At 41.4% G+C, this 27,991-nt stretch overlaps 1 protein-coding gene and 2 pseudogenes across 1 annotated transcript; all 3 read left to right on the top strand.

Moving 5' to 3' along the window:
* Window positions 1-315: 315 nt before the first annotated feature.
* LOC119544275 (gamma-crystallin D) lies at window positions 316-2,880 on the top strand. The gene is made up of 3 exons (XM_037849612.1): window positions 316-324; window positions 417-659; window positions 2,608-2,880. Exons 1-3 carry the CDS (start codon window positions 316-318, stop codon window positions 2,878-2,880), a joined length of 525 nt encoding a protein of 174 aa, XP_037705540.1.
* Window positions 2,881-17,422: 14,542 nt separating this feature from the next.
* On the top strand, window positions 17,423-18,080 carry LOC119543815 (annotated as a pseudogene).
* Window positions 18,081-18,308: 228 nt separating this feature from the next.
* Window positions 18,309-18,585, top strand: LOC119544985 (annotated as a pseudogene).
* Window positions 18,586-27,991: the final 9,406 nt, after the last annotated feature.

Here is a 27,991-nt window from a genome sequence, read left to right as displayed (position 1 = left end):
CAATCATTAGTTTGGTTAAGTGCTTTTGTTCAATTCCAATTTTCCAAATGAGCTTCACTAAAAGGCCTGAGTGGCAACAAGGGACAGTTTTAACCACGGTCATCAATTCGAAAGCTCTGGAGAGTCTAAGAGGGTACATACAACAACCCCCCAGAGTCATTAAATAGAAAAAAAGGGAGAGAAAGAGAAAACCCCCGTTCTCACTCCCGCAGGCCCCTTTTGTGTTTTTCTTGCCAACGCAGCAGGCGTCCTGCTATATAGCTCCGCGCGCCACTGCCCGTGTCACACTGAACTCCATCGTCCGCTCAACCAGCCATGGGGAAGGTGAGGCCAGCGTGGGGGGCCCGGGGTCGGCCCCCGGCAAACAGGGCCTGGGAGCCAGACATCTGAGCCCTTTCCTTCCCTTGCCTTTGCAGATCACCTTCTACGAGGACCGGGGCTTCCAGGGCCGCTCCTATGCGTGCAGCAGCGACCACTCCAACCTGCAGCCCTACTTCAGCCGCTGCAACTCCATCCGTGTGGACAGCGGCTGCTGGATGCTCTATGAGCACCCCAACTACCAGGGGCACCAGTACTACCTGCGCCGCGGCGAGTACCCCGACTACCAGCAGTGGTTGGGCTTCAACGACTCCATCCGCTCCTGCCGCCTCATCCCCCACGTGAGTCCGGTTCCACCCGAGTTTTTCTCTGCGGTCGAGTCACGTCAGTGCTCTGGATGTATTATTCATACCATAGGCCGCATGACTGTAGTCCTTCTTTTTCTAGCTCCAACTATTTTCTTGTTTCCTTTATTAACATCTCTGGAGTTTCTCCCCACTGAAAAAATATATGATACAAGGCTTTCAATTGAAAATAATAGTTTCTTTTACTTTGCTAAAATTAAATTCATCTCTACTGGGAATAGTAGTGCAGGACATTGTATTGGTTCAGAGTGTCTACACCAGGGGTGATGAATAAGCAGTAGATTAACTCCTTACTGTCCGGTGGCCTTAGGCTGATTATTTAGGCTATTTCTTAGTTTCCTTATCTGTAAAATGGGGCTAACAAATGCAGCTAATATATAGCATGGTGAGAAAGATGAAAGGAAAGTTCCAGGCACACGGGCAAACTACCCCTTCCCCAAAGTAGTAACTTTATTGTTAGCCTGAAGGGAAAACAAGTAACAGTGTGGTTCCAATAACTTCTGCAAAGTTCCCCTGTTACCCAAATAAAGGCCCATCAACCTGGAATTGTGTGTTAGAGAGTCTCTCATCGACTCTGACAGTATCCTGTGTAAACATAGAAAATGCACCACGTTAGTGACATTTAATAGCTTAATAGGACCCAGACTGACCATAGGAGCTTGAAAACCTGGGTTTCCGCTTTCTGGTCCTGACTCTTGTAATCACAGATTGTACACTCTAATAATGAGTTTTCTCATAAAAGAAGAAAAGGCTTATAAATGTTGGTTTACGTGTGTTGGTCTATTGTGAAGATCAAATTAGATGATGTTAACTATGTGATCATACTGTGGACGGTTGATTGTATACCATGGATGATTGTATGGTGTGTGAATGTATTTCAATAAAACTGAAAAAAAAAAAAAAAAATTAGATGATGTATATGGACTTCTATGCAAACCATGGAACACCACCCAAAAGTGAGAACCTTATTAGGAGCTTTTTTATACCTCACAATGTATCCCTTATGAAAACCTTTCCTAAAGAAGGATTTAATGGTATAAGAAGGAAAATATTGAGGCTATGGGTACCTGCTGCAAAAGAACCAACAGATGAAGGAAGAACAAGTGCTCAAGAAAAAGAGAAGGGATTTGCCCAGGACAAACAGTTTAGCTTTTCATTTTTCTAAAAGTTTTATGCTCCCTTAGTCCTGAACAGGACTCCTTCATGATCTTGCTTTTTTGTTGTTGTTGTTTTTTTTAATTACCTAAACATATTTTTTTGCCTTTTTTTTTTCCTGCTTGTTACCTAAAACAGATTTACAGGAGCATAAATTTGAGCTGAGAATGGAAACATTCTTGCTTTTCAGGATTTTAAAGTGTCAGGGTTTAAAGAAGAAAGGAAGGGATTAAGGGATTGCCTGGGGCACTCTTTTCTCCAGTCTGTGGCCTCACTTTGTGGAAAGCAATTCGACTTCCTCTCTCCCTGGCTTCCTCTAATGCTATTAAGATTCAAAATACTTTTGCCAGGGATCCATTTGTCTTTTTATTTTTATACCTAATTAATTTCATATCATCCAAGGAGAGTCGCAGATCACCATACATTTATGAAGGAGAGAGCAAAACAATTAACATAAAAAATCACTACTTAAAATAATACTGAACAGGCCCAGCTTGTATGGTTCATGAGGTTGTGGCACCAGAAAACTCTAGGGAACACCATTCATATCATGGTCTATGTGAATGATGCCATCTTGAATTGTGCAGTGTACAACCTACACAACTATACACAGCAGCCCTGGTGTTGATAGTCTCTTTCTTTTAACTTGGTCACCTTTGCTATAGAAGAGATAAAGAAATGCTAATTCCCCAGGGAAGTGTGCAATCTGTTGCTAAAATAAGATCAGATTTTCTGACTTTTCCTCATTTGCTGTTTGCTGAATCCACAGACCAGCTCCCACAGGATCCGGATCTATGAGAGAGAGGACTACAGAGGCCAGATGGTGGAGATCACAGAGGACTGCTCCTCACTCCAGGACCGCTTCCACTTCAATGAGATCCACTCCCTCAACGTGCTGGAAGGCTCCTGGGTTCTCTATGAGTTGCCCAATTACCGGGGGCGGCAGTACTTGCTGAGCCCGGGAAACTACAGGCGGTACCACGACTGGGGGGCCATGACTGCCAGAGTGGGCTCTCTGAGGAGAGTCCTGGATTTCTATTGAAATATTTTCACTCTACCCCTTTCTCTGTCTGGAAGCTAATAAAATATTTCCTGTGTGTTTCATGCAATAATGTAGTCCTGTTTTCCTTTCAGCCTCCTTGGGAGGGCTCAGCAAATATAAATCTAGAAATAATGTGGGTTTCCTCACATATATCCCTGGAAAGGGCAGTACAGGGTACTCTGGAGTCAGAATGCCTGGGCCCAAATCCACTTACCAGCTGCAGGCGGTTGAGTAAGTTACTTAGCCTTTCTGTGCCTCCGTTTCCTAATTGGTAAAAATGGGGCTAATACTTTTCACTTTATCGGGTTGTAATATGAATTAAATGAGTGAATTTTTGTAAAACTCTTACAACAGCACTAGGTATGAAATAAATACTACGTAATAAGTATTTGTTACATAGATTTGGTTATTGTTGAGTATTTGGGACCTTATAAATCAGTATTTTTCAAACTATCAACAATGGGTTGAAGATTATCTGCATCAGAATGACTTAATACTTGTTAAAATGGAGATTCCTAGACCTCACCCCCAGGCGATTCTTATGCAAATTAAAATTAAGAACTGCAGTTCTAAATCTAGTTTCTTTTAACACAGAATTACATCTTAAACATTGAGCACCTGTGTTTCAGACCCTGTTCTCTGCACTGGGAAACAGTGAGTAGAATAACAGACTTTTTCCTAAGAGCTCACAGTTTAGTGGAGGAGCAGAACATACAGTAGATTTTTAAAAATAATTATCCAAATGAAATAATACAGGGGGCAAGACACTTGCTCGAGTATTCTGAGATGCTCCTGATGCAACTTAATTTGTCCCTAGAAAAGAACTTGAGTGTTCCCAGTACAATACTGAGACTTGTGAGCAAGTATCAAAGATAGTGCTCTAAAATTTGTCTAGTAAAATTTCTAACAGAATGCTGATGCTAGGAAAAATAAATTGAAACCTGAATCATCAAATTGTTGTGACAGGCGATGTAAAAGAAAGATTAGAACTCCAAGTTAGGATTGGGGTTAGACCGCTTGAGTTTGAATCTCAACTGTTTCTTATGTTAGGCAGGCAAGAGTCTTGGGTTAGGTTCCCACAGACCCAGATCTTGAACAAAGGACTCAGGAGGATGTGATTTATTGGGAGAAGTGCTCCCAGGAGAAATGATGAGCTAGTAGGGAAGCAAGACAGGGAAGAGAAAGAAGCATTCAGCCTGATGCCTTGGAGCAAATCGCACCTCAGAGTCTTTCCTGCCTTGTTTCAAAGGATCTGGGTTCTTGTGTTCCCATGTCAGTTCTGCCTGTCATGGCCGTGTTGGGATGGGAACACAAAACTCCCAGATGCTTTCAGCTCACCTTTCTGGTGAGGGGCCACCCGCCTTGGAAGGTTGTAGGGCAAGCATTTGCAACAAAGCATGCAGCAGCCGGGCAGCTGAGCACACAGAGCTGGAAACCAGGACCTGAGGGGATCTCGGCAGGTATCAGCAATGTGTGCCACCTCAAGTTACTTAACTTTTTGGTACCTTGATTTTCTCATCAATCTAATAGGGATAATAAAAGTGTCTATCTTTTATGGTTGAGAGATTAAAATGAGATAAAGCATAAACACTTAGCACAGTGCCTGGCACATAGTAAGCACTCACCAGGTGCCTATTACAACAGATACCATGCTATGACTCCTCCTTTCCAATAATTAAGGTGCCAATTATTGAGGCAAGCTTCTCTGTGTAACATTTCTTCTCTTGGCATAAATTCTCTCCCAAGGACAGTCTGAGCCTGCCATCTGGTCAACCATGCCCAGCTACTGCCAAGTCCTGAGGGTGGACACAACTTAGCTGCAAGGTGGGATTTCTGATACATTATTCAAAACTTTCTGCTATAGCCCTCCTGTTGGAAGAAACTCTGGGGTTAGGCTTGTCAAACTGAGGGAATGGAAAAGTAAGCAGATCTGACTTTAAAGTTGGAATACTTTTATTTAAAGAAGAGGAAGAGCAGGTAGGGGAGACAGCTTGGTTGGTTGGTTGTTTACAGAAGGACAAAGATAAGGATATTAAACTACGGGAACCTTTATGTTGATTTGGCTGGATTTCTCCAGTTGTCATTGGAGAAATTTGAGTATTAAAGAAAAATTGCTTGAGGGTGGTACCTCTCAATCCTGATGGCTCCTAAAGAGGTATTTGAAATTAAGATGGCAGTCCTCTTAATGACGATGAGGCATGACAGAACCAAATGCAACGTTCACATAAAAAGGCCAGGGTTATTATTTTACAAGTTAAAAGTCATATCGATAGGAGGAATTTCAGTACCTTATGTAGTTTACCCTGTAGTCTTAAAAAATTAAAAATGGGGAACAGCATTGCCCACCACTAGGCAATTTAAGAGAGTAATGCAGTATCACTGAGGTCATTGTCACAACGGATGAGGCAGATACACTAGGTAAGGAGGGAAAGCAAAGTATAATAAAAACTCAAGGAACACCTGTATACACACTGTCTAGATTTTACCATTACTAGGTTGTTTTATTATATATTGTCATCTACCCATCTACTCATCCATCTTATTTTTGATGCATCCACACACTTAAATGCATCAACATACATAACATTATTGTTTTAATTTGCCTTTCCCTGAAGACTAAATGATGGTAAGCACTTTTTCAGTGCTTTTTTGTCTTTTTGAAGTGTCTGTATAAATAAATATCTTTTTGATTTTTTATTCTGTTATTTCCCTTTTGTTTATTATTGCATTGTAGGAGTTCTTTATATATTCTGCAGAATATGAGTCTTATGTTAGAAAAATATTTTGTGACTTTATTTTTTCAGTGTCTGGCTTACTTATTCATTTTCTCAGTGGTGTTGCTTAAAAAGCAGAAGTTTTTAGTTTTGATGAAGACTAATCTATCACACTTTTTTTTTTTTTTTTTACTTAATGGTTATTGCTTTTTATGACCTAAGAAACAGGAATTTTCTTTTACTTATGTTTATGTGACTGTGTTTCATAGTCTTGCCAATGTTATTACAACCATCAATAGCTTTAGAACAAGAATGGCTGCAAGACTAGCACATACCTAGGACTGCTGGAAATACAAGAAAATCATAGGAAGTACAGATTAATTGGTTCCTCTTGAGTTAAATATCAGCAGATTGCTATAGAGACTACAAAATAAGAGATATTGTCTATCTCCATTACCCAATAAAGGAATGACGGCTGAAGCCAATGAAAAATAATAAGAATTTGGGGTAAATGAGGGAATTTATACTTTGTTTATTGCAGTAATGAATGCCAAGATAATCAATCCTCTCTATCCATAAGACTTAAGGAATAGGGACAATTTTACCAGCAAAAACTCATAAATTGCTGGTGTACTGTGATGCATGACGCTCTCCAAATCTCTGAATTGTATAAACTAAGCTATATTGTAAGGTTAATTTTTTAAAAACACTTGTTTTTTTAATACATATGTATGGTATACATTGAGCACTTACTATATGCCAGATGTTAGGCTATGAGAGGTTCACATGTATTTTATCCTCTCAGCACACTAAAGTATTACAATCTCTGTTTTATTTTTTATTGAATATTTAATGTATCTACTATTTAATAGTCACTGTATTTATTATTATCTTCATTTTGTAGACTTAGAGAGATGAAGAAACCCACCAAGGTCATGTAATACATGCTCACCATGGAAAGTTTGAGTAATGCAAAAGATCTCAAAGAAAAAAGTATCATCACCCAAAATCCTACCTCTTAGAAAGCGCCGCTATTAATGTTTTAGTGTATATCCTCCCAGTCTTTTTCCCCATGTAGATCTTTTTTAAGCAACATTTTTTCCTCTAAAAGCAAAATTGGAATATTGAATTTAATATTTTGCATTATGGATTTTTTATTTACTGCTCAGGTCATTTGAGGAAACTTTAAAATAAAAATGGATTTTTTTTTTAATTGTAAGGACTTTTTAGCCAATTCTTCAGACTAGATAAGTCTGAAAACATTGAAGACAGTGGGAACAATGCCAACATAATTAGAGGTGGAATCAAATTGTTTTATATCACTTTCAGTGTTTTGCTGATTATAATTGAAAGTAGTACAAACACCACTCATCAAGAAAACTTGGAAAACTATAATTAATACTAAAAAAAATGTTATGCTGCCTAAGCACCCATATGAGAAAGATTAAGGACTTTGAATCTTTTAGTAAGTCTTAGCGTGAAAGAGGCCTGGTATATAACCACCTAACTAGGCTGATTGGGGCAGCCTTTCCCAGGCATTTGGGTCATGAGAATCAGCTGGGCACTTTTTTTTTTTTGGTAGAAATAAAATTTTTTATTTTTTATAAGTTTTTTTTTTTTGCTTGTCTGCGTTTTTTTTACATTATCTACATGCTAATTTTTTTCAATTCAGTTTTTTTGAGATATGTTCACATACCCTACAATCATCCACAGTGTACAATCAATTTTTCACAGTACCATCACACAGTTGTGCATTTATCACTAAAATCAATTTTTGAACATTTTCATTACTCCAAAACAAAAAATAAAAATAAAAATACAAGTAAAGAACACCCAAAACATCCCATTTTCCCCATCTCCCCTTACTATTCACTTAATTTTTGTTCCCATTTTTCTACTCATCTGTCCATACACTGGATAAAGGGAGGATGAGCCACAAGGTTTTCACAATTGCACAGTAAGCTACATAGTCATACAACTGTCTTCAAGAATCAAGGCTACTGGGTTGCAGCTCAACAGTTTCAGATATTTGCTTCTAGCTATTCCAATACACTAAAAACTAAAAAGAGATATCTGTACAATGCATAAGCATACCCTCTGGAATGACCTCTCAACTCCATTTGAAATCTCTCAGCCACTGAAACTTTATTTTGTTTCATTTCTCTTCGCCGTTTTGGTCAAGAAGACTTTCTCAATCCCATGATGCCAGGTCCGTATTCGTTAGCTGGGCACTTTTAACACACCGATTTGAAAATCAACCAAATCAGCAATCTCCAGGGAGTGCCCTTGCCTCTGCACGGTTAACAAGCTCCCTGGGTTAAGTGTTAAGACAAGGAACATCTGGGAAACGCCGCAGGAAAGCCTTTCCTTCCAAAGTGTGGTCCTCAGACCAGGAGCACAGGACAGAGCTTGCTGGAAATGCAGAATCTCAGGCTTCGCCAAAGAGCTGCTGAATCGGAATCTGCATCTTAACATCCCTGAATGATTCTTAGCCACATTCAAGTTGGAGAAGCCCTGGGCTTAAGGGGACCAGTACCCCTAAATCCAGCAAAGTCTAGAACATTGATTCTCAAGTCTGGCTATACATTAGAATCACCAGTGGAGCTTTTAAAAATACCGATGCCTGGGCCTCACTCCCAAAGATTTGGATTCACTTACACTATTTTCAGTTAATATCTCTCCTCTGATTTAAAATTTACCTCTTTACATCTATTATTTTACTTATCTTTGGGATCCAAATATCCCTAGTATTTTTTTAATGCAATTTTATTGAGATATATTTACATGCCACATAAGCCATCCAAAGTCTATAATCAGTGGCTCACAGTGTCATTGTATAGTTGTGCATTCACCACCACCATCAATATTAGAACATTTTCATTACTCCAAAATAAAAAAAAAAAAAAACTAAACTAAAAAAGAACACCCAAAACATCCCATATCCCTTAACCTCCCCTATTATTTATATATATTTTTGTCTCTATTTTATTACTCATCTGCCCATACAATGGATAAAGGGAGTGTCAGTCACAAGGTTTTCACAATCATTTGGTCCCACGATAAAAGCCATATAGTTATACAGTCATCATCAAGAATTGAGGCTACTGCATTATAGTTCAACAGATTCACATATTTCCTTCTAGATATTCTAAAACACTAGAAACTAAAAACGAATATCTATATAATGCATAAGAATAACCCTCAGAATGACTCCTCAATTCTGTTTGAAATCTCTTAGCCACTGAAACTTTATTTTATTTCATTTCTTTTCCCGCTTTTGGTCCAAGAAGACTTTCTCAATCCCATGATGCCAGGGCCAGGCTCATCCCTGGGAGTCATGTTCCACGTTGCCAGGGAGATTTACACCCCTGGGGGTTATGTCCCACGTCACAGGGAGGATAGTGAGTTTATTTGCAGAGTTGGCTGGGAGAGAAAGGCCCTTAATATTTTAATACTGGTAAAGTATAATTGGAAAATGAGGTTTGAATTCAGGGCCAAGATGGAGCTTCTTACCCCTCCTCTTCAAATTGAACTAGCTGCCAGGCACGGGCAGGGCAGCTGTGTAAAAGCAACCAGTGCCCTCTCCGGGAGCAGGGCTGCCCTGGTGGCTGAAGGCACGGGGGGTGGGGTGGGGTGGGTGAGTACAGGTGGCCTGGACAGAGAGCCTCTGCAGAGGGGCCAAGGAGAGACCCAATGACATGTGAGCAAGAACCCTGTCCAGTCTGGACTTTATTTTTTTTTTTCCATTTTTATTGAGATTGTTCAGATACCATACAATTATCCAAAGATCCAAAGTGTACAATCACTTGCCCCTGGGTACCCTCATACAGCTGTGCATCCATCACACTTAATTTTTGTTCAATTTTTAGAAACTTTTCATTACTCCAGACAAGAAATAAAGTGAAAGATGAAAAGAGGAAAAAAGAAAAGGAAACTCTAATCCTCCCCTATCCCTAACCAACCCCCCTCAATTTTTGACTCCTAGTATTGATATAGTACGTTTGTTACTGTTTATGAAAAAATGTTGAAATACTACTAACTGTAGTATATAGTTTGTAATAGGTATATAGTTCTTCCCTATATGCCCCTCTATTATTAACTTCTAATTGTATCGTCATACATTTGTTCTGGTTCATGAAGTGATTTCTAGTATTTGTAAAGTTGATCATGGACATTGCCCACCATAGGATTCAGTTTTATACATTTCCATCTTTTGACCTCCAACTTTCCTTCTGGTGACATATATGACTCTGAGCTTCCCCTTTCCACCTCATTCACACACCATTCGGCACTGTTAGTTATTTTCACATCTTGCTACCAACACCCCTGTTCATTTCCAAACATTTAAGTTCATCCTAATTGAACATTCTGCTCATACTAAGCAAGAGCATCTACATTTCTTCCACAAGGCAGGAGGGAGAGTCAAAGAAAGTAGAGAGGCAAAAGAAAGAGGAACAAAAAAATGACAGCTAGGAAGCAGCAAAAGGAAAAATAAACTTAAATCAAAGTAGAATAAAGAATCAGACAATACCACCAATATCAAGTGTCTAACATGCCTCCCCTATCCCCCCCTCTTATCTGCATTCACCTTGGTATATTACCTTTGTTACATTAAAGGAAGCATAATACAATGATTCTATTAGTTACAGTCTCTAGTTTATGCTGATTGCATCCCTCCCCCAATGCCTCCCCATTTTTAACACCTTGCAAGGTTGACATTTGCTTGTTCTCCCTCGTAAAAGAACATATTTGTACATTTTATCACAATTGTTGAATACTCTAGATTTCACCAAGTTACACAGTCCCAGTCGTTATCTTTCCTCCTTTCTTGTGGTGTCTCACATGCTCCCCACCTTCCTCTCTTAACTGTATTCACAGTTACCTTTGTTCAGTGTACTTACATTGTTGTGCTACCATCTCCCAAAATTGTGTTCCAAACCACACACTCCTGTCTTCTATCACCCTGTAGTGCTCCCTTTAGTATTTCCTGTAGGGCAGGTGTCTTGTTCACAAAGTCTCTCATTGTCTGTCAGAAAATATTTTGAGCTCTCCCTCATATTTGAAGGACAGCTTTGCTGGATACAGGATTCTTGGTTGGTTGTTTTTCTCCTTCAGTATCTTAAATATATCACACCACTTCCTTCTTGTCTCCATGGTTTCTGCTGAGAGATCCGCACATAGTCTTATTAAGCTTCCTTTGTATGTAATGGATCGCTTTTCTCTTGCTGCTTTCAGGATTCTCTCTTTGTCTTTGACATTTGATAATCTGATTATTAAGTGTCTTGGCGTAGGCCTATTCATATCTCTTCTGTTTGGAGTACGCTGCGCTTCTTGGATCTGTAATTTTATGTCTTTCATAAGAGATGGGAAATTTTCATTCATTATTTCCTCTATTATTGCTTCTGCCCCCTTTCCCTTCTCTTCTCCTTCTGGGACACCAATGATACGTACATTATTGTACTTTGTTTCATCCTTGAGTTCCCGGAGACGTTGCTCATATTTTTTCATTCTTTTCTCCATCTGCTCTTTTGCGTGTAGGCTTTCAGGTGTTTTGTTCTCCAGTTGCTGAGTGTTTTCTTCTGCCTCTTGAGATCTGCTGTTGTATGTTTCCATTGTGTCTTTCATCTCTTGTGTTGTGCCTTTCATTTCCATAGATTCTACTAGTAGGTTTTTTGAACTTTTGATTTCTGCCGTATACATGTCCAGTGTTTCCTTTACAGCCTCTATCTCTTTTGCAATATCTTCTCTAAACTTTTTGATTTGATTTAGCATTAGTTGTTTAAATTCTTGTATCTCAGTTGAAGTGTATGTTTGTTCCTTTGACTGGGCCATAACTTTGTTTTTCTTGGTGTAGGTTGTAATTTTCTGTTGTCTAGGCATGGTTTCCTTGCTTATCCAAATCAGGTTTTCCCAGACCAGAACAGGCTCAGGTCTCAGAGGGAAGAAATATTCAGTATCTGGTTTCCCTGCAGGTGAGCCTTAGAAAATTGCTCCATCCTTTGATGCCTCGGGTCACTGTGCTTTTCTGCCCAGCAGGTGAGGCCTGTTAGCCTATAATTCTTGACTGGTGTGAGGAGGTATGGCTGTGTTCCCCCAGGCTCTGGGGTCTGGTTCTGAATGGAAAGGGCCCCACCCCTTTCCTCCTAGAGAAGACAGACCCCCCAGGTGGAGGTCATTAGCATTTCAATGGTCTCGCTCTCTGCTTGTGCTGTGTCCGTCCTTCCCTGAGTCACAGCCCTGGAAACTTAAAATGACTGGGGCTTTCTCCACTGAGCTGAAAAAGAAACATAGTCCCCTTCAGACCCAGTCAAGGCGACCCTCCGGCTCTCCCAGGTCAGTCGTCACCCAAAGCCTCTGTCTGTTTTTTGGGGCTGCGTACCTGTAGTGAGCTTCACACTCGCTACTTAAAACCCCAGTTGGAGCTCAGCTGAGCTATATTTGCTTCCTGCGAGAGAGCTTCTCTCTGGCACCACGCAGCTCCGCAGCTCGGGCTATGGGGGAGGGGGTCTCCCGACCTGGTTCCGCAGGTTTTACTTACAGATTTTATGCTGTGTTCTCAGGCATTCCTCCCAATTCAGGTTGGTGTATGATGAGTGGATGGTCTCGTTTGTCCCCCTGCAGTTATTCTGGATTATTTACTAGCTGTTTCTGGTTTTTTGTAGTTGTTCCAGGGGGACTACTTAGCTTCCACTCCTCTCTATGCCGCCATCTTGCCCCTCCCCCCAGTCTGGACTTTTTGATGATCAGGCCAGCTGAATCTGAGGACCAAGGAGACATTTATCTTACCAAGGAAAAAGATATTTTGATTCTGAAGAAGTCCCTAGAACCCAGGTACACTTAAATTCACTATCAGCTGAATTTATTATTAATAAGCCATCTCTCCATTCATTTATCCTCCCTCTTTCTCTTTGCACGCTGCTTCTCACATCTGTCTTTATTAAAGATTTATGGTTCCCCTAATTTTTAAATTTTTTAGTGAAAATTGGAGACCTTTCATACCACACAGTGACTAAATGGATAAAAATTCCTTTCATGCAAAGTGTTCAGAGTAACTAACTTTTCTTGTTTAGGCAATGATTTTGCTAAACTTAGATAAGAGCTCCACCCGGTGCTCTTGAGAAGGAACACTACATTGGTTTAAAAGCCTTTTCCAAAACTATGAATGGTTAAGAGGAGATATTTTAAATATTTTTGCACCTTTTCAATGTACTCTGCTAAGCAGTGTATACAGGGTAAGCTTATAATTTAGCCAAAGTGCTTATTAAGGAAATATGAATCATTTTAATAGAAGAGGTTTGTGACACATCATGAACATTTTATGAGAGAAGAAGATGAAGAAAGTCATGACAATGGATCCTCTGTGTTCACTGGAGCAGGTGTGGCCCTTTTTTAGTGGGAGGTCCAGCATTTGCATTGTGCCTTTTGACAGAGCCCTCTGTGTTTTTCCTCCATCTTTCAACATCTGACAGATCCACTTCTAATTTAAGAAATTTTGAGTTCCTGAGTCAGGTAGATTCTACATCCTTTGTCAACTATTTCCATTTCACCTTCAAATTCAACCCCTATCTACTTATGATTTCTCTCAACCAATTCTATTTTATATACTTCAAGGTTTTTTCCTTTATTATTATTGTGTCTGATTCTTTTTTTTTTTTTTTTTTTTTTTACTGAAGCCTTGATTAATCTCCTTTAGAAAGAAGGAGGACACCTATTCCAAATCTTGTTGACTGACTTCTTCTGTTCATCTGACCCTCTCTCATTGTCTATAGACACATAGGGATATTCTCATTCTACCAGTCTTCAAATATCCCCAAACAATCTAAGTAGATTCAATAAAGAACATTGTCTAGTGTGATTCCTCTATGGCTCATCCTTTTATTTGAAAGTCATTACCTTGGCTCTTTCGTAGAACACCCAAGCTATGCATCTTCTGGTACTACTTTGAGTAGTACCCTCCATATGATGTTTGTCTTTTCTGTCTTATTTTCCTACTCCCAACTACCCTGGTCTTGAACTTGGGAATTGGAAACTGTTGCTATAGCTCACAAGTATAGTTTATGTTCAATTACTCTTTGGACTTCTTTAAGGATTTCAGAAAGCCCCCACAACATGGACCACATCAAAGGAGAAGTATGGTGGTTTGAAGCTGTATGTACCCCAGAGAACATGTTCTTAAACCCAATCCATTCCTGTGGATATAAATCCATTGTAAGTAGGACCTTTTGATGGGGCTACCTTAGTTAAGGTATGACCCACCTCCTTCAGTATGGGTCTTAATCTTATTAATGGAGTCCTTTTTAAATGGAATGAAGGAAGAGAGAGAGAGAGAGAGGGAGAATGTGTTACAGTTTGCTAATGCTGCCATTATACAAAATACCAGAAATGGATTGGCTTTTATAAAGGAGGTTTATTTGGTTACGCAGTTACAGTCAAGGCCATAAAGTGTCCAAGGTAAGGCATCAGTAGGGTACCTTCACTGAAAGATGTCCATTGGCATCTGGAAAACCTCTGTTAGCTCAGAAGGCGCATGGCTGGCGTCTGCTTGCTTCCAGGTTGCATTTCAAAATGGCGTTCTCCAAAATGTTGCTCTTGGGGCATTTTGTTCTCTCCTAGCTAGAGCTCCTCTTCAAAATGTCACTCTCATTTGCTCTCTAAAATGTTCACTCACAGCTGCTCTGAGTTCCTTCTGTCTGTAAACTCCTTTATATGATTCCAGTGATCCAATTAACACCTATCCTGAATGGGCAGGGTAAGACCTCCATGGAAATTATCCAAACATTTCACTCACAGTTGACTGAGTCACTTCTCCATGGAAACACTCAAAGAATTCCAATCTAATCAACATGAATACATTTGCTCCCACAAGATTGCATCAAAGTATGTGGTGTTTTGGGGGACATAATACATCCAAACCAGCACACCATGGAAACAAGAAGCTGAAATCAATGAAACCCAGAAGAAAAGGGAGAGACCCGAAATTGCTTCCATGTGCCTTGCCGTGTGGCAGAGGAGCCAAATATAAGCGGCAACTGATCATTGGAAAGGAAGAATCACCTTGAAGATGCCTTGATTTGGACATTTTCTCAGCCTCAAAATCATAGGCTAATAAATTCCCACTGTTTAAGCCAACCCATTTCATGGTATTTGCTGGAGCGACTAAGAAACTAACACAAGAGCTGTCTTAGGTTATATGGCAGGTTGCTATGTCATATACCACACAACGGGTCAGCTTAACACCACCACAGTTTAGAAAGCTGAAAGTCCAAAATCAAGGCATCGGCAAGGCCATACTTTCTCCCTAAAGTCTGTAGCATTCTGGTGCTGGCTTGCCACAGTCCTTGAAGTTCCTTGACTTGCATCTCTGCCTCCTGTCACATGGTGATCTCTCTCTCTTTGTGTCTGCTCTTCAGGTTTCCATGGACTTCCCACTTCTGGCTCCTACAGCCTTCTTTGATTCACTGCATCTGGAGTTCTGCTTATTAAAGGACTCCCGTCACACAGACTGAGGCCCACCCTGATTCAACTGGGCTACACCTTAAATAATACCACATCTTCAGAGGGTCCTAGTTACAAATGGGTTCACACCCACAGGAACATGTTGGGGTACATGATTTAACCTACCACAGGAACCCTGCAAACTAGTCCAGATCTCAAAGCCCAGAGAGGATCCACCTGGCTCAGGCTTTGCAGCATATCTTCTCCCTTTCACTCTGTGACCACCTGCTCATCCCCTCAGGGTCCTGGCTTGGAAAATAAGATAATCCCTATCTTACCTCATTCTCTCTTCTTTCTGTGAAAGCAAGTTAGTCCATTTCGAGCTAAGTCTTTTCAGCAGACTCTCCATGGACCACCTTCCCCTCCCCATATTTCAGGTTCTTCTCCATGGTTTTCATGTCCTACAGCTTGCTTGTTCCACCCACTTAGTGATACCCTTCTGTCCTTCACAAATTAATATTTATTTAATCAGGCTTCATTTTAAATGTTTTTATTCCTCTTCACAGTACATATTTTGCACTTAAAAAGCAGTAATAACAACAAACTCCAATAAACAATCATTACAACTTTTAAAGTACTACAGTTGTCCCAGTTACAGTTTGCATTGTAGTTACAGGTTATGTTTCAGTAATGTACATCTCTAACTGGTTTTCTGTTGGAGGCATTGCTCCTGAATTCACAAAAGTTTAGTGAATAAGAGACTCAGTTCTGGAATTCAGACTTGGACCTTAACTTTACCCTGAACAGGTTGTGAGACATTGGGGAAGTTACTTAACCTCTCTAAGTTGCAGGTTTTCATCTGCACAATGGGAGTGATAATAAAACCCACCACATGGGGTTTTGTAAGACATATACAATAATACATAATGATAATATATAATGATGATATATATTATTATATGTATTATATATTTTATGTAATATATAATATGTAGATACCTGGTTTATAGTAACTCAATAAATGTTAGCTCTTATTATTACCATGTTGCTCATCTTTTTTATTGTCCCTGATAAGTATTTTGTATTTGTAGTACTTTTTGTTCAATTATCAAGAGATTAACGTTAAATGAAGTGTGTCCTAAGTATGAGGCAGTTTGGCTAAATTCAATGTAAACATGATTGTATTTACAGAGCTATAGAATCTAAAGAGAAAAGGTAAGTTTACTGTTCTCTGAACTAGTCTAACAAACTATTCAGTTCTAGGCACTACATTGCAAAGGGATCATTACTAAAATGACAATGAAGGCCCAGGATTGTGAAGGGCCTAAAAACCGTCTGAGACAAGTTGAAGAAATGTGGCAATGGATTCTTAGATATGACACCAAAAACACGAGCAACAAAAGAGACGAAAGACAAATTTGATCTCATCAAAATTAAAAACTTTTGTGCATCAAAGGAAATCATAAAGAAAGTGAAAATGGCAACCTACAGAAAGGGAGAAAATTGTTTGCAAATCATATATCAGATAAAAGTTTAAAATCCAGAATATATAAATAACTTTCACAATGCAACAACAAAAGACAAGCAACACAATTAAAAACTGAGCCAAGGTCTTCGATAGATATTTCTTCAAAGATATACAAATGGCCAATAAGCACATGAAAGATGCTCAGTTTCATTAGCCATTAGGGAAATGCAAATGAAAACCACATGAAAACATGGGAGATAACAAACGTTGGAGAGGATGTGGAGAAATTAGAACTCTAGTGCATTGTTGGTGTGAATGTAAAATGGTGTAGGCACTGTGGAAAGCAACATGGCTGTTCCTTAGAAAATTAAATATAGAATTACCATATGACCCAGCAATTCCACTTCTAGCTATATACCCAAATAAAGTGAAAACAGTCTCAAAAAGATACCTGAACACCTGTGTTTATAAAAGAATATTCACAATAGCCCAAAGGTGGAAACAACTCAATAGCAAATGAATGGTACATACACACAATGGAATACTATTTGGCCATAAGAAAGAATGAAGTTATGAGACATGCTCAACTTGGAAGAACCTTGAAAACATTACACTCAGTAAAATAAGCAAGGCACATAAGGGCAAATAATGTATGATATCATTTATAAGAGATGTCTAGGAATAGCAAATTTGCAGAGATAGAAAGCAGATTAGAGATAAAGGGGCAGGGGGAGAAGAGGGGAAGGTGAAGCGTTCGTAAAAAGAAAAATCTAATGGTAGGTCTAGTGACCATACCTGCTGTGTTTACCAGAAGCTGTTAAAATAGCAAGATACAGGATGAAGAAGTGGGGGGTACCAGTGGTGCTGTGGATTGGTGGCTGTTTTGGAGTGAGAGGCTTTGTGGCTTTTGGAGGTGACAGCTTCCATGATGGTTCAAGGGGGTCTACTGGCCAACCAAAGCCAGTGCTTCAAGTGGACCATTGAGCTGAGCAGTCCTGGAGGAGGCAGCAGGGGCTGAAGTCACGGGGGCAGTGGACAGGGAGACTCCTTATACTCAGTTGGTTACCAGGACAAGCACGTGCCTTATAACTTCGTGCAAGAGACTGACCGGATCCTAGTGGAGAAGTGCTGCTGGGACATTGCCTTGGGTCCCCTCAAACAGATTCCTGGAAACTCTTCATCATGTACAAGGCCAGCAATGCTATCTCCATCTTTCTACTATTACAGTGTGTATGATGTCCTGGAGACCTGTACAGGCACTTATGGCCATTTCAGTCGCTTTCAAGATTCTAGAAAGTTCAAGTCAGGAGTTTCTTCAGGGTTTGGTCTACCTCACTGGAAACCTTATGGGTTTGGCATTGGCTGTTTACAAGTGCCAGTTCACGGGATTGCTGCCTACACATGCATCAGATTGGTTAGCCTTCATCGAGCCCCCCAAGAGAATGGAGTTCAGCGGTGGGGGCTGCTTTTGTAATCTGACAAACAAGTGCTTGGAAGCTTTTGTACTTGGCTCTCATTTACATACTTCTTTAGACCCAATGGCTCTTGAGCATATATGCCCTTACAGATTATTCTCATGCTGAAAAGAACCAAAAGTTCCCTTTTCTCCATGATGAGGAAACAAATCCTAGAAGAACAATATCCATATTTCTACAAACACAACGAACCTATACCATAATCCTGTCTGAAAATAATGGAGAAAACTTTATGTTTCCAATGCAGAGAAAAACAACAAATAAAACCATAACTCTATATAAACAAAGAATAGTAGCTGCTAAATCAACAACTGCAGCACCAGGCTGCGGAGCGCGATGCTGACCAGGTTCCTGGGCCGGCGCTACCGGGGGCTGGCGAAGAACTCGTGCATTGTGGTGCCCTGCTGCCCTCCATCATTGCACAGATCCCTGCGTCTCACCTTCATCGCGCCTGGTCAGTGGTGGGGAAACTGAGGCCCAGAGAGGCTCTGGTTCCCCACGGCAGGCATGTGGGGCGTGGTGGGCGCCGTGGGGCTGCTGTGGGCCACGGACTGGTGACTGGTCCCGATCTGGGTGCCTTACTTACATCAGTGGCAGATTTAAGAAGGACTAGCTGACTGCCCTTCTCGGTTCTCTTCGTCAAGGTATCTGGTGGAGACGGCTCCTCGCATCTTAGCACCTGCTGTACCTGGAACTGCCAAAGTCATCAGGACAGACATATAGGAAATCCACAAGCTACCCAAGACGTTAATGTTTCTGAAAGTAGCGTAGACGTGTTAATGCATTAAACCCCACTCTGAAACCTGCCCTGCCTGGCTGCTGGTGGTGCTCGTGGCTCCTAACCTCGACTGTAGGCTGGTTGCCTTAGGAAAGCCAGAGGTCCTTTCAGAACCCAAATTTTGGGAATCATCGAGAGTTTTCCAATGACTTGCAGAGATTCTTTAATCATTTAAAATGTTTATTGGGTAACACATGCACAGTGCATTCATTTGCCTTTTCTGTGTTCACAAGCTGTTCCATAATTCAGTGTCTTAAAACAAGCATTTGTTATTTCACAGTCACAGTGAACCAGGAACTTGGGATCAGTTAGCTGGTGGTTCTAGTGCAGGGTCTGCCCTGTGGGTGCAGCCAAGACCTGCACTGGCTGAAGACTCAAGGGGAGAGGGGGACCCCCAAAGCGCTGCTTGAGTCTCCCCCCGGGCAAGTGATCCAAGGGACAGCGCCGGGAAACCCCAGTGCCCTCTGTGCTCTGCTCTCAAGTCACGTTCCGTCATCTCCTCCATGTCCTGTCCGCTAGAAACAAGCTGCTAGGCCCAGGCCACACCCAAAGGGAGGCAAATTATGCTCCCTTGTCTGAAGGGAGGGATGTCACAGAACATGTTGACACTTTAAATCATCCCATGATGGCTACAAAAATTAACAGGCACTAAGGGGTATGTGTGGGCCTCAACAGCCTGGGTCTGCAAACAAAGTTCCCCAAACCCGGTGGCATGAAACAACAGGGCTTGATCGTGTCATAACTCAAGGCCAGGAGTCTGAGACCACGGGATCGGCAGCTGCACTTCCCCGAGAGGAGGATCCTTCCTTGTCTGTCCTAGCTGCTGCTGGGGGTGGCCAGCCTCGGTGTCCTATAGGAGGTTTATAAGGATAGATGATGTAGTGACCAAAGTAATATAGAAATAATTTCCTTCTAGGAATCATAACCATAGGAAAGTAGAAGCCAATTGGGTTCAACTTGGTGAAAATGAACCACAGACTGAAAAGTTAGTTTACAGGGGATTACTTTGTAGAATACCTAGAAATCTGCCACACTCACCCTGCAGGAGAAATAGACAGTAGGAAAAATCTTAGAATAGATAGTTTTCCAGGCTTTTAAAAAATGCCTTTTAAATAGGAAAGTTTTGTGTACAAAGAATACCTCTTTGCAGTAACAGCTGCTTAAAATATCAATACCACCTAATTTCAATTCATCTGTGGGTGTTTTGGTTTGGTAAAGCTGCTAGAAATCAATACACCAGAAATGGGTAGGCTTTTATAATGGGAATTTATTAACTTACAATTTACACTTATTAGGCTGTGAAAATATCCAACTCAAGGCATCGAAGGCCGACACCTGGTCTCTGACGACAGGGCTTCTGGCATCTGGGGCTCCTCTGTCACATGGGAAGTCACATGGCGACGTCTGCTGGTCCTTCTCTCCTGGGTTTCATTGTTTCCAGCCTCTGGCTTCAGTGGCTTCCTCTCAGCCGCTCTGGGGCTTTTTTGTGAGCTTCATCTCTTAGCTTCTTTATGTGTTTCATCCTCTAATAAAGGAGTTCAACAAGAGGATCAAGACCCGCCTTGAATAGGGTGGGTCACGTCTCAATTGAAACAACCAAATCAAAAGGTCCTACCTACAATAGGTCTGCACCCACAGGAATGGGTTAAAAAAACCTGGCCTCAAACTACCACAGTGGGTATGCTCCCAAAGCTAAATAAAGGTTTCTGCTCTGCCTGATATCTCTGCGGCATTTATTACTGTTTCTTAAGCACCCGCAATATCAATGATGTCGATGCTATGGATATCAGATTAATGAAAGGTTTTGGGGCTTGATGATTTTAGGAAAACTGTCACATTTTAAAAATTCTCACTGTAGTTGTTTAATATGTATGTGCAAATTGGTTTATTGATAGACATGAAAATCTGTTCATGATATTTTAAGTAAAATAGCAATTGCAAAAAATAGTATGTAAAATATGATTCCATATTTGTCTGTGTATGCATGTGTGTGTGAAGTAGTCTAGAACTTTACAATTTTGTCTCCAAACCAAACTGCCCTGATCATGAGTGCCTTAAGATCAGGGGACCAGGCCGACTCAATATTTAACGAGCAGTTATTAAGGCTTTCGGTATCTGAACACTGATCTAAAACCCCAGCCCATAAATATCATGTAGACATAGTCATGGTTACCTAAGACAGACAGGCGCTCACAAAACTGATTTATAACGGGGAAAAAATAGGTGCCATGAAAGAAGTGTCACACACTTCTGTGGAAGGGCAGCAAAGGATGATGCCCAGGATGGTATTTAAAGTATTTAAGGACTGGAAGGGCAGAGGCACAGACCGATCAGAATAGATGCCCTCTGTGGTGCCAGTGGGGGGTCCTGAAGGCCAGGGAGGGGCTGGGGTGGACCTCAAGGCTCTCGGGTGAAGGTGATCTGCCAACCAGAATGGAAGTTTTTTTTTAATTCAATTTTATTGAGGTATATTCACATACCATACAATCATCCACAGTGTACAATCAATTGTTCACAGTACCATCATATAGTTGTGCATTCATCACCCCAATCTATTTTTTGAACATTTACCTTGTAACAGAAAAAGTGAAAATAAGAATAAAAAATAAAAGTAAAAAAGAACACCAAAATCATAGCCCCCCACAACCATCACCACCCTTGTTCTAGTTTGTTAATGCTGCCGGAATGCAAAACACCAGAGAAGGATTGGCTTTTATAAAAGGGGGTTTATTTGGATACAAAGTTACAGTCTTAGGGCCATAAATTGTTCACGGTAAGTCATCAACAATTTGGTACCTTCGATGGCCAATGGTGTCTGGAAAACCTGTTAGCTGGAAAGGAATGTGGCTGGTGTCTGCTCCAAAGTTCTGGTTTCAAAATGGCTTTCTCCCAGGACATTCCTCTCCAGGCCGCAGTTCCTCAAAAATATCACTCTTAGTTGCTCTTGGGGTGTTTGTCCTCTCTTAGTTTCTCCGGAGCAAGAGTCTGCTTTCAACGGCCGTCTTCAAACTGTCTCTCATCTGCAGCTCCTCTCTCAGCTCCTGTGTGTTCTTCAAAGTGTCCCTCTTGGCTGTACCAAGCTTGCTCCTTCTGTCTGAGCTTATATAGTGCTGCAGTAAACTAATCAAGGCCCACATTGAATGGGTGGGGCCACACCTCCATGGAAATCATTCAGAGTTATCACCCACAGTTGGGTGGATCACATCTCCATGGAAACACTCAAAGAGTTACAATCTAATCAACACTAATATGTTGCCTACACAAGATTGCATCAAAGATAATGGCGTTTTGGGGGACATAATACACTAAAACTGGCACACTATTTTTCATTTAGTTTTTTGTCCCCATTTCCTACTCATCCGTCCATCCATCCACTGAATAAAGGGAGTGTGATCCACAAGGCTTTCACAATCACACTGTCACCCCTTGTAAGCTACATTGTTATACAATTGTCTTCAAGAGTCAAGGCTACTGGGTTGCAGTTTGATAGTTTCAGGTATTTACTTCTAGCTACAGAATGGGAGTTTTTTACAACCAGTTCCGCAAGGTGGTAACCCTGGAATTACACCTTGAAATTTCAGTGCAAGGAGTGGCTGTGAGGGAAGATATTCCACGCAGAGGAAAGGCAGCTCTAAAGGTATGTGGTGAGAGGGGAGGGGGATGACCAGCATATTTTCCCAAGGTTTCCCAGCGCAGAGCTGGGAATGGCATACTTCCTTGTTAACTGCTGTTGGCTGGGAGGAATAAGTAGGAATAAGTACCCTGAGAACCATCACCACTGCCTGCCTCTGCCCCTTCCCACCCCTCCCCGCATGCTCTGGTAAGAGATCCCTGCAGGGCACTACAATTGGTCACCAGAAAGAAAACTGTAAGGCCTGACAGCTCGCCCCTGGCAGCTGACCTGGCACTCACCGTTAGGCCTTGGTGTTTTCTCATTGAGCATAAACAATTTTAGAGAATACCAACATCAGGTGAGGGCACTCTGTGGCTGGGATGGAGCAAGACAGGAGCAAGACCACTTTGTAATCATGCCTGAGTACTAAAAACAAGAACAAGAACACTGTGCAAATGACACAAATGGCCAAAACATTCCCCTGCCACACACACACACACACACACACAGCTAACAAATGAGGGACTGCTATTTCTTTCCCAGTACAGCATTAGCCCCATTCCATTCCTTCCACCTCCCAGATAAAAATTATTTAGACTGCAGACATACAGTCGACTTCTGTTTCTGACAGCACCCATCCTCTGCTTCCTGGAACTGTCTCCGAGATCACCTCACACAAGCCAAAATCCTGTAACAGCCCTACTAACACCTTCTTACTGTGATGCCCCCAGCTCCCCAGGTTGTGCAGTCTCCTTTGTTGCAACAAATATCAGTAAACTCAACTTTGCTCAACAGCAGGTGTGTTCCTTGGTGATCTTTGGCTGGAAGGTGTTGGCAGTCACTATATGGCCAGGGCTGGTGCTGACCCTCATAGTAACTGTGGGAATTTTGGGAATCAACTTATTTAAAGCTAATATTTATTGAGCAGGGAGCAGATGGGAAAGGGATGAAAAGAAGGGGGAATGAGAACAGAGCAGCAGTGAGGAGGATCAACTCTTCCCTGGGTATATCTTTTGTGTAACTCAGATTCTTAGAACCATAGCCATGTTTCACACACCCTCACATGCCCCCAAATTAACCAACAGATAAAACCAACCAGGATATGGGGAAACCCAAATGGAATACAAACACTAAACATGAACCCAGCCAACTTACAAATAAATAACAAAATCACACTGAAAGGGTTGAAAAGAAAAGAACTAAGTAGCTGTGGTAATTATGTCTTGATTTTACACTGTAAAGCTAAAGACAAAAAGACCTGTACATAAGTGCTGTATTTAGTTAGTAAAATTATTCATCTCAAGGGTATGGGTAACTGACTCTGAAACTACTGTACATGTATATTAGAGTTGAACAAATAAATAAATGGATTATAGATATTGAGAAAGAAGCTATAAATAAGGAAAGGGGGAAGGCTAAAATGAACCCTGTGGTGTTAGATGAATAATATAAACTCATGATTTTTAGTAGGTAGATGATAGATGATGGATAGATACATGCATAGATGCATACATAGACAGCACAGAAGCACAGATATGTGTTTATCCATGGCTTAGACATACACATATTTTCTATCTCTGACTCCTAAAAAGGCCTGGAAGCAATGCAATCCAAGGAAGGATGTGATGGTTAAGGTCATGTGTCAACTTGGCCAGGTGATGGTACCCAGGTGTCTCATCAAGCAAGCACTGGCCTAACCGTTACTGCAAGGACATTTGTGGATGGTTAATAAACCAGAAGGCTGGTTTGTTAAATCATCAGTCAATTAGCTGCAGCTGTGGCTGACTACATCAACGAAGGGCATGTCTCCCACAAGGAGAGAATGCAGTCATCTGGATTCAATCCAATCAGTTGAAGACTTTTAAGCGAGACAGACAGAGGACTTTCACTTCTTCTTCGGCTGACCAGCAAAGTATTTCCCTATAGGGAGTTTATATATATAGCTCCCTATAGCTCCATATATACACAGTGGGAAGGGGCTTATCCCTTCCCCTTCCTCACTGGAGCTATCAATTTTAATATCTCTATAGCGCAGAAGCAAATAACAAAAAACTCCCCATGAGGTATGTAATACACATCATTATAATTGTGGAGATAAAAACAAATTGGCACTCTTCAGATGATTCTCTGCTGAGGTTTTATTCCACAGGAAAATAACGAAATTCTTTAAGTATCTGGAATATATTTCCGGATATGAAAAGCTGGCTTGTTAGCACTGTGTAATGTAACCCAGACATCAGTGAGCAAGGATTGAGCAGCTGCTGAAAGGACAGCAGCTTCGGGTGGCCATCCTGCTGTTTTTACAATGTTTCTTTCTGCCATGCAGCAATAATAATAATTGACAACATTTATAGACTGTTTCTAGAGTGTCAGGTGCTGTGCCAATCACTTCACATCCATTTGGTTATTAAATCCTTTCATAAAAACAGTAGGAGTTAGGTACAGTCTCCACATTTAACAAGGGCACAAGTTCAGAATGGTTAAGTGATTAATCCAGTGTCACACACAACAGAAGGAGTAGAGCCAGGGTTTGAAGCCAGATTTCTTGGATTCCAGAATCCATGCATTTCCCCATGAAGTTATACTGCCTCTGCGAAAGGAGATAATTGGACACAGGAAAATGGGGGGTGGGGGCGGAGCACAGAGAAACGTGTCTGCTGTTTCCTGGACATGGCATTTCTACCAGTAACTCACTCCAAGTTTGTAATCGTCTCATCCAAAACGAGAAGAGAAGGGGAAGAGGGAGAGGCAGGAAAAGTTCCCCCACCTAGCAGACTAGAAGAGGAGAAGAGAAGGATCTTTGAAACCCAAAAGTAAGTGCTAGATAGGAAGACGTGGGGTCTTGTAACAGCCATGCAATCTGACTGGTTATTGTTTCTGTCATTTTAGACAAGGTGGTTGGCAAGACCATAAAAGAAGGTGTGGCTGGTGGGGTCCCTGCTTTCCAAGGGGCATTCTTGACAAATCACACATGTGTAGATACGAGTTCAACAAGGCAAGAGGATGAATGTGTGACATGAGCTGTGATATCCACGTAAGTTGCTCGCAGTCAGAAGACAGTGGGATGCTTCCTAATGTTTGTTAGAGAACAGAAGAAGCCTGTCTGCCTCTCAGTGTTCTGACAGGTAAAGGAAAGCTAGCAGAGGATGCCACCACCTGCAGCCATCTGGGTAATACAGAAGGAGTTGGGTCCCTTTATCCCTTTTAGAAGTAGCTCATGTCTGGCCACAAGCCATGATCCTTTCCTGCAACCTGGAGTTTGTAAGAGGGGGCTGGTCTCCCTTGTTGAACTTCTGAAACAAAAACAAAAAATTTCACCAGCCCAGGTCTGAAAACCCATACAGGTAATATATGATAATTGCTAATTATCTTCAGTTAAAAGTAAGAGGAGCTTTTTTTTCCATAAAAGGGCAAAATTTTCTAGAATAGCTACTTGAAGGACTAGGAGACCCAAGACCTATCTTTAGAAGGCAGATGACAAGAGAAGAAGTCCAAGTTTGGAAGTGGAGGCTGAGAAGAACCCAGGGAAAGAACTGACACAACTGTGGATGGCATACCGAGAGTCCTTGGCAGGAAAAGGTGGCAAGGCCCTGGCCATTGTTACCTGGAGCAAAATCAGAGAAGGTCTTTCCACTCTGAGGGTTTATGGTGTCAGCTGACAAGTTCCAGAGAGCAGCACAAAAGCCAGTGAGTTCTGAGTTCTCTTCAGTGCTCAGGAAGACCAGGCATACATGGCAGCAGAACTCTAGGAGCAGTAGCTAAGGCTGCATCAGTACAAGGACAGTGGGAGCAGTGACGATGGCCATCAGGAACTTGACTGGGAGCCAGGGATCCACACCTACTGGGGTGCTGCTCGAGTCTGGGCTTCTGTCCCAGTAGGGAACTCAGGCAAGAAGTTAAGGCCAGTCAAGCAAATGATACACCCCTTAGAGGGACAGGCAGTCAGGTGGGTGGAAATAACTTGCTGTCTAGGCAGAAATCTGGGATTTTGTTCACCTCTATTGCTTCTGAGAACACTGACTATAACATATGTTGTCAGAAAAACAAAACAAAACAAAACAAAAACTCCATTGCCTGAGTGGTCAAGGCTCTTAATACCTTGATTAGCAGTCTTTCTCACTGGCTTAGTGATTAGAAGGAAGAAGATAACAGATACTGTCGGTAGCTGTTGGGACTTGAGCAGGTAGGGACTAATAAGGGTACGAGGAAAGCCGGGCTCCATATGGTCAAACACAGGTTAAGGCATGCTATAATGGCCACAACATTCATTCAATGAATTGTTCAACAGAGGTTAATTGAGCACCTCTTATATCCCACGTCCTAGCACTGCTGAGTTAAAGAGAGAAATTCCAGAGATAATAAGACGAAGTCACTGCCAGTAGGGAGAAAGAAAAAGGAATGAAAATTGATTTGAGTCATGACTCTCTATTCATTAGTGTATCAGATTCTGGAGATGCAAAGAGGAATAAAACAGAGCCTGGTCCCTTAAGGAGCTCAGAGTGTAGCAGGGGGGCCAGACCCACAATGAACTCGATAAGGTAAAATATGCTTTATTCCGTGTTGCTGAGAAGGAAAATGGCTGCAGAGGCACAGAAGAGGAGATATATGAGTTCACCCTGGGCAAACAGGAGACTTCTAGAGGAGGATTTTCTCTCTCCCGAGGAGATAACAGTTGAGATGGATTTTGAATTATGATTAAGAATATGACAATGGAGAAAGAGTAGAAGGATATTGTTGGCATGGGAACAGCAGGAGAAAGGCAGGAATGCATGGAGGTAGGACGGGGCATGGTGAATTAGGCAGATGGGGGAGGCCAGCAGGGGCACAGACTGTGAGGGATAGTTGGAAGGGAAGGTCCAGAGAAAACACTGGAAAGGTGGGATGGCACCAGGTGTGAAGGACCTGCAGACAATAGAGGACCATGGGAAGCTTGAAGCAGGCTTGACGTGATTGGACCCGCATCTCCTTAAAACTGAAGGACTGACAAGTGGGAAGGACTGAAGCAGAAAACCCAGTGAGCCTCACGAACATTTGCAGAGAATTGGGCCAACTATGAGTGGACCAGCCCCATCAAAAGGGGGCAGCCCATACATAACCCCTGCCTCCCTTACTGGGGAAGGGAGGGTCCAGAGTGGCTAGACCGTTCTACTTTTCATGACAATCTAGAACTGTATATTCTGATGTTAATTCTCTATCCCCACTCTGATTTTTAAACTTTTTAAAATCACCACACAGAGCAAGCAAAACACATCCTCAGCTAAATTTCTGCACAATTAAGAATGGAGTATTTGGAAGTCCAGAGAGTATAGTATGGTAACTGAACCTTGGAGTCAGACAGACCTGGGTTTGAATCGTGGCTTTCCCACTAACTCTTGGATGAGTTAGACAGCTCTCTGAGCCTCATTCTACAAGAAGGTTGATGGGATTGTTGTGAGGGATAAATAAAATAATCCATGCTAAGCTTAGCACAATGCTTGGCATATTATAATACTCAATATATGTAAACTTCTATTTTTATTATTACAGTTATTGTATTATCATTATTGTATATTGTATTATTGTTTAGTCAATGCATTATGCTCCTATGAGTTGAGTTTTTACTTACATTTAAAGAATCATGAATAACCA

This window comes from Choloepus didactylus, chromosome 9, assembly GCF_015220235.1.
Source record: "Choloepus didactylus isolate mChoDid1 chromosome 9, mChoDid1.pri, whole genome shotgun sequence".
Taxonomy (NCBI): domain Eukaryota; kingdom Metazoa; phylum Chordata; class Mammalia; order Pilosa; family Megalonychidae; genus Choloepus; species Choloepus didactylus.
This window is presented reverse-complemented; position numbering and strand designations above follow the sequence as displayed.

Bases quoted from the DNA above. Each gene is read 5' to 3' on its own strand.
- LOC119544275 (XM_037849612.1), top strand. The intron at 660-2,607 runs GTGAGTCCGGTT...CTGAATCCACAG, and splicing joins CCTGCCGCCTCATCCCCCAC to ACCAGCTCCCACAGGATCCG.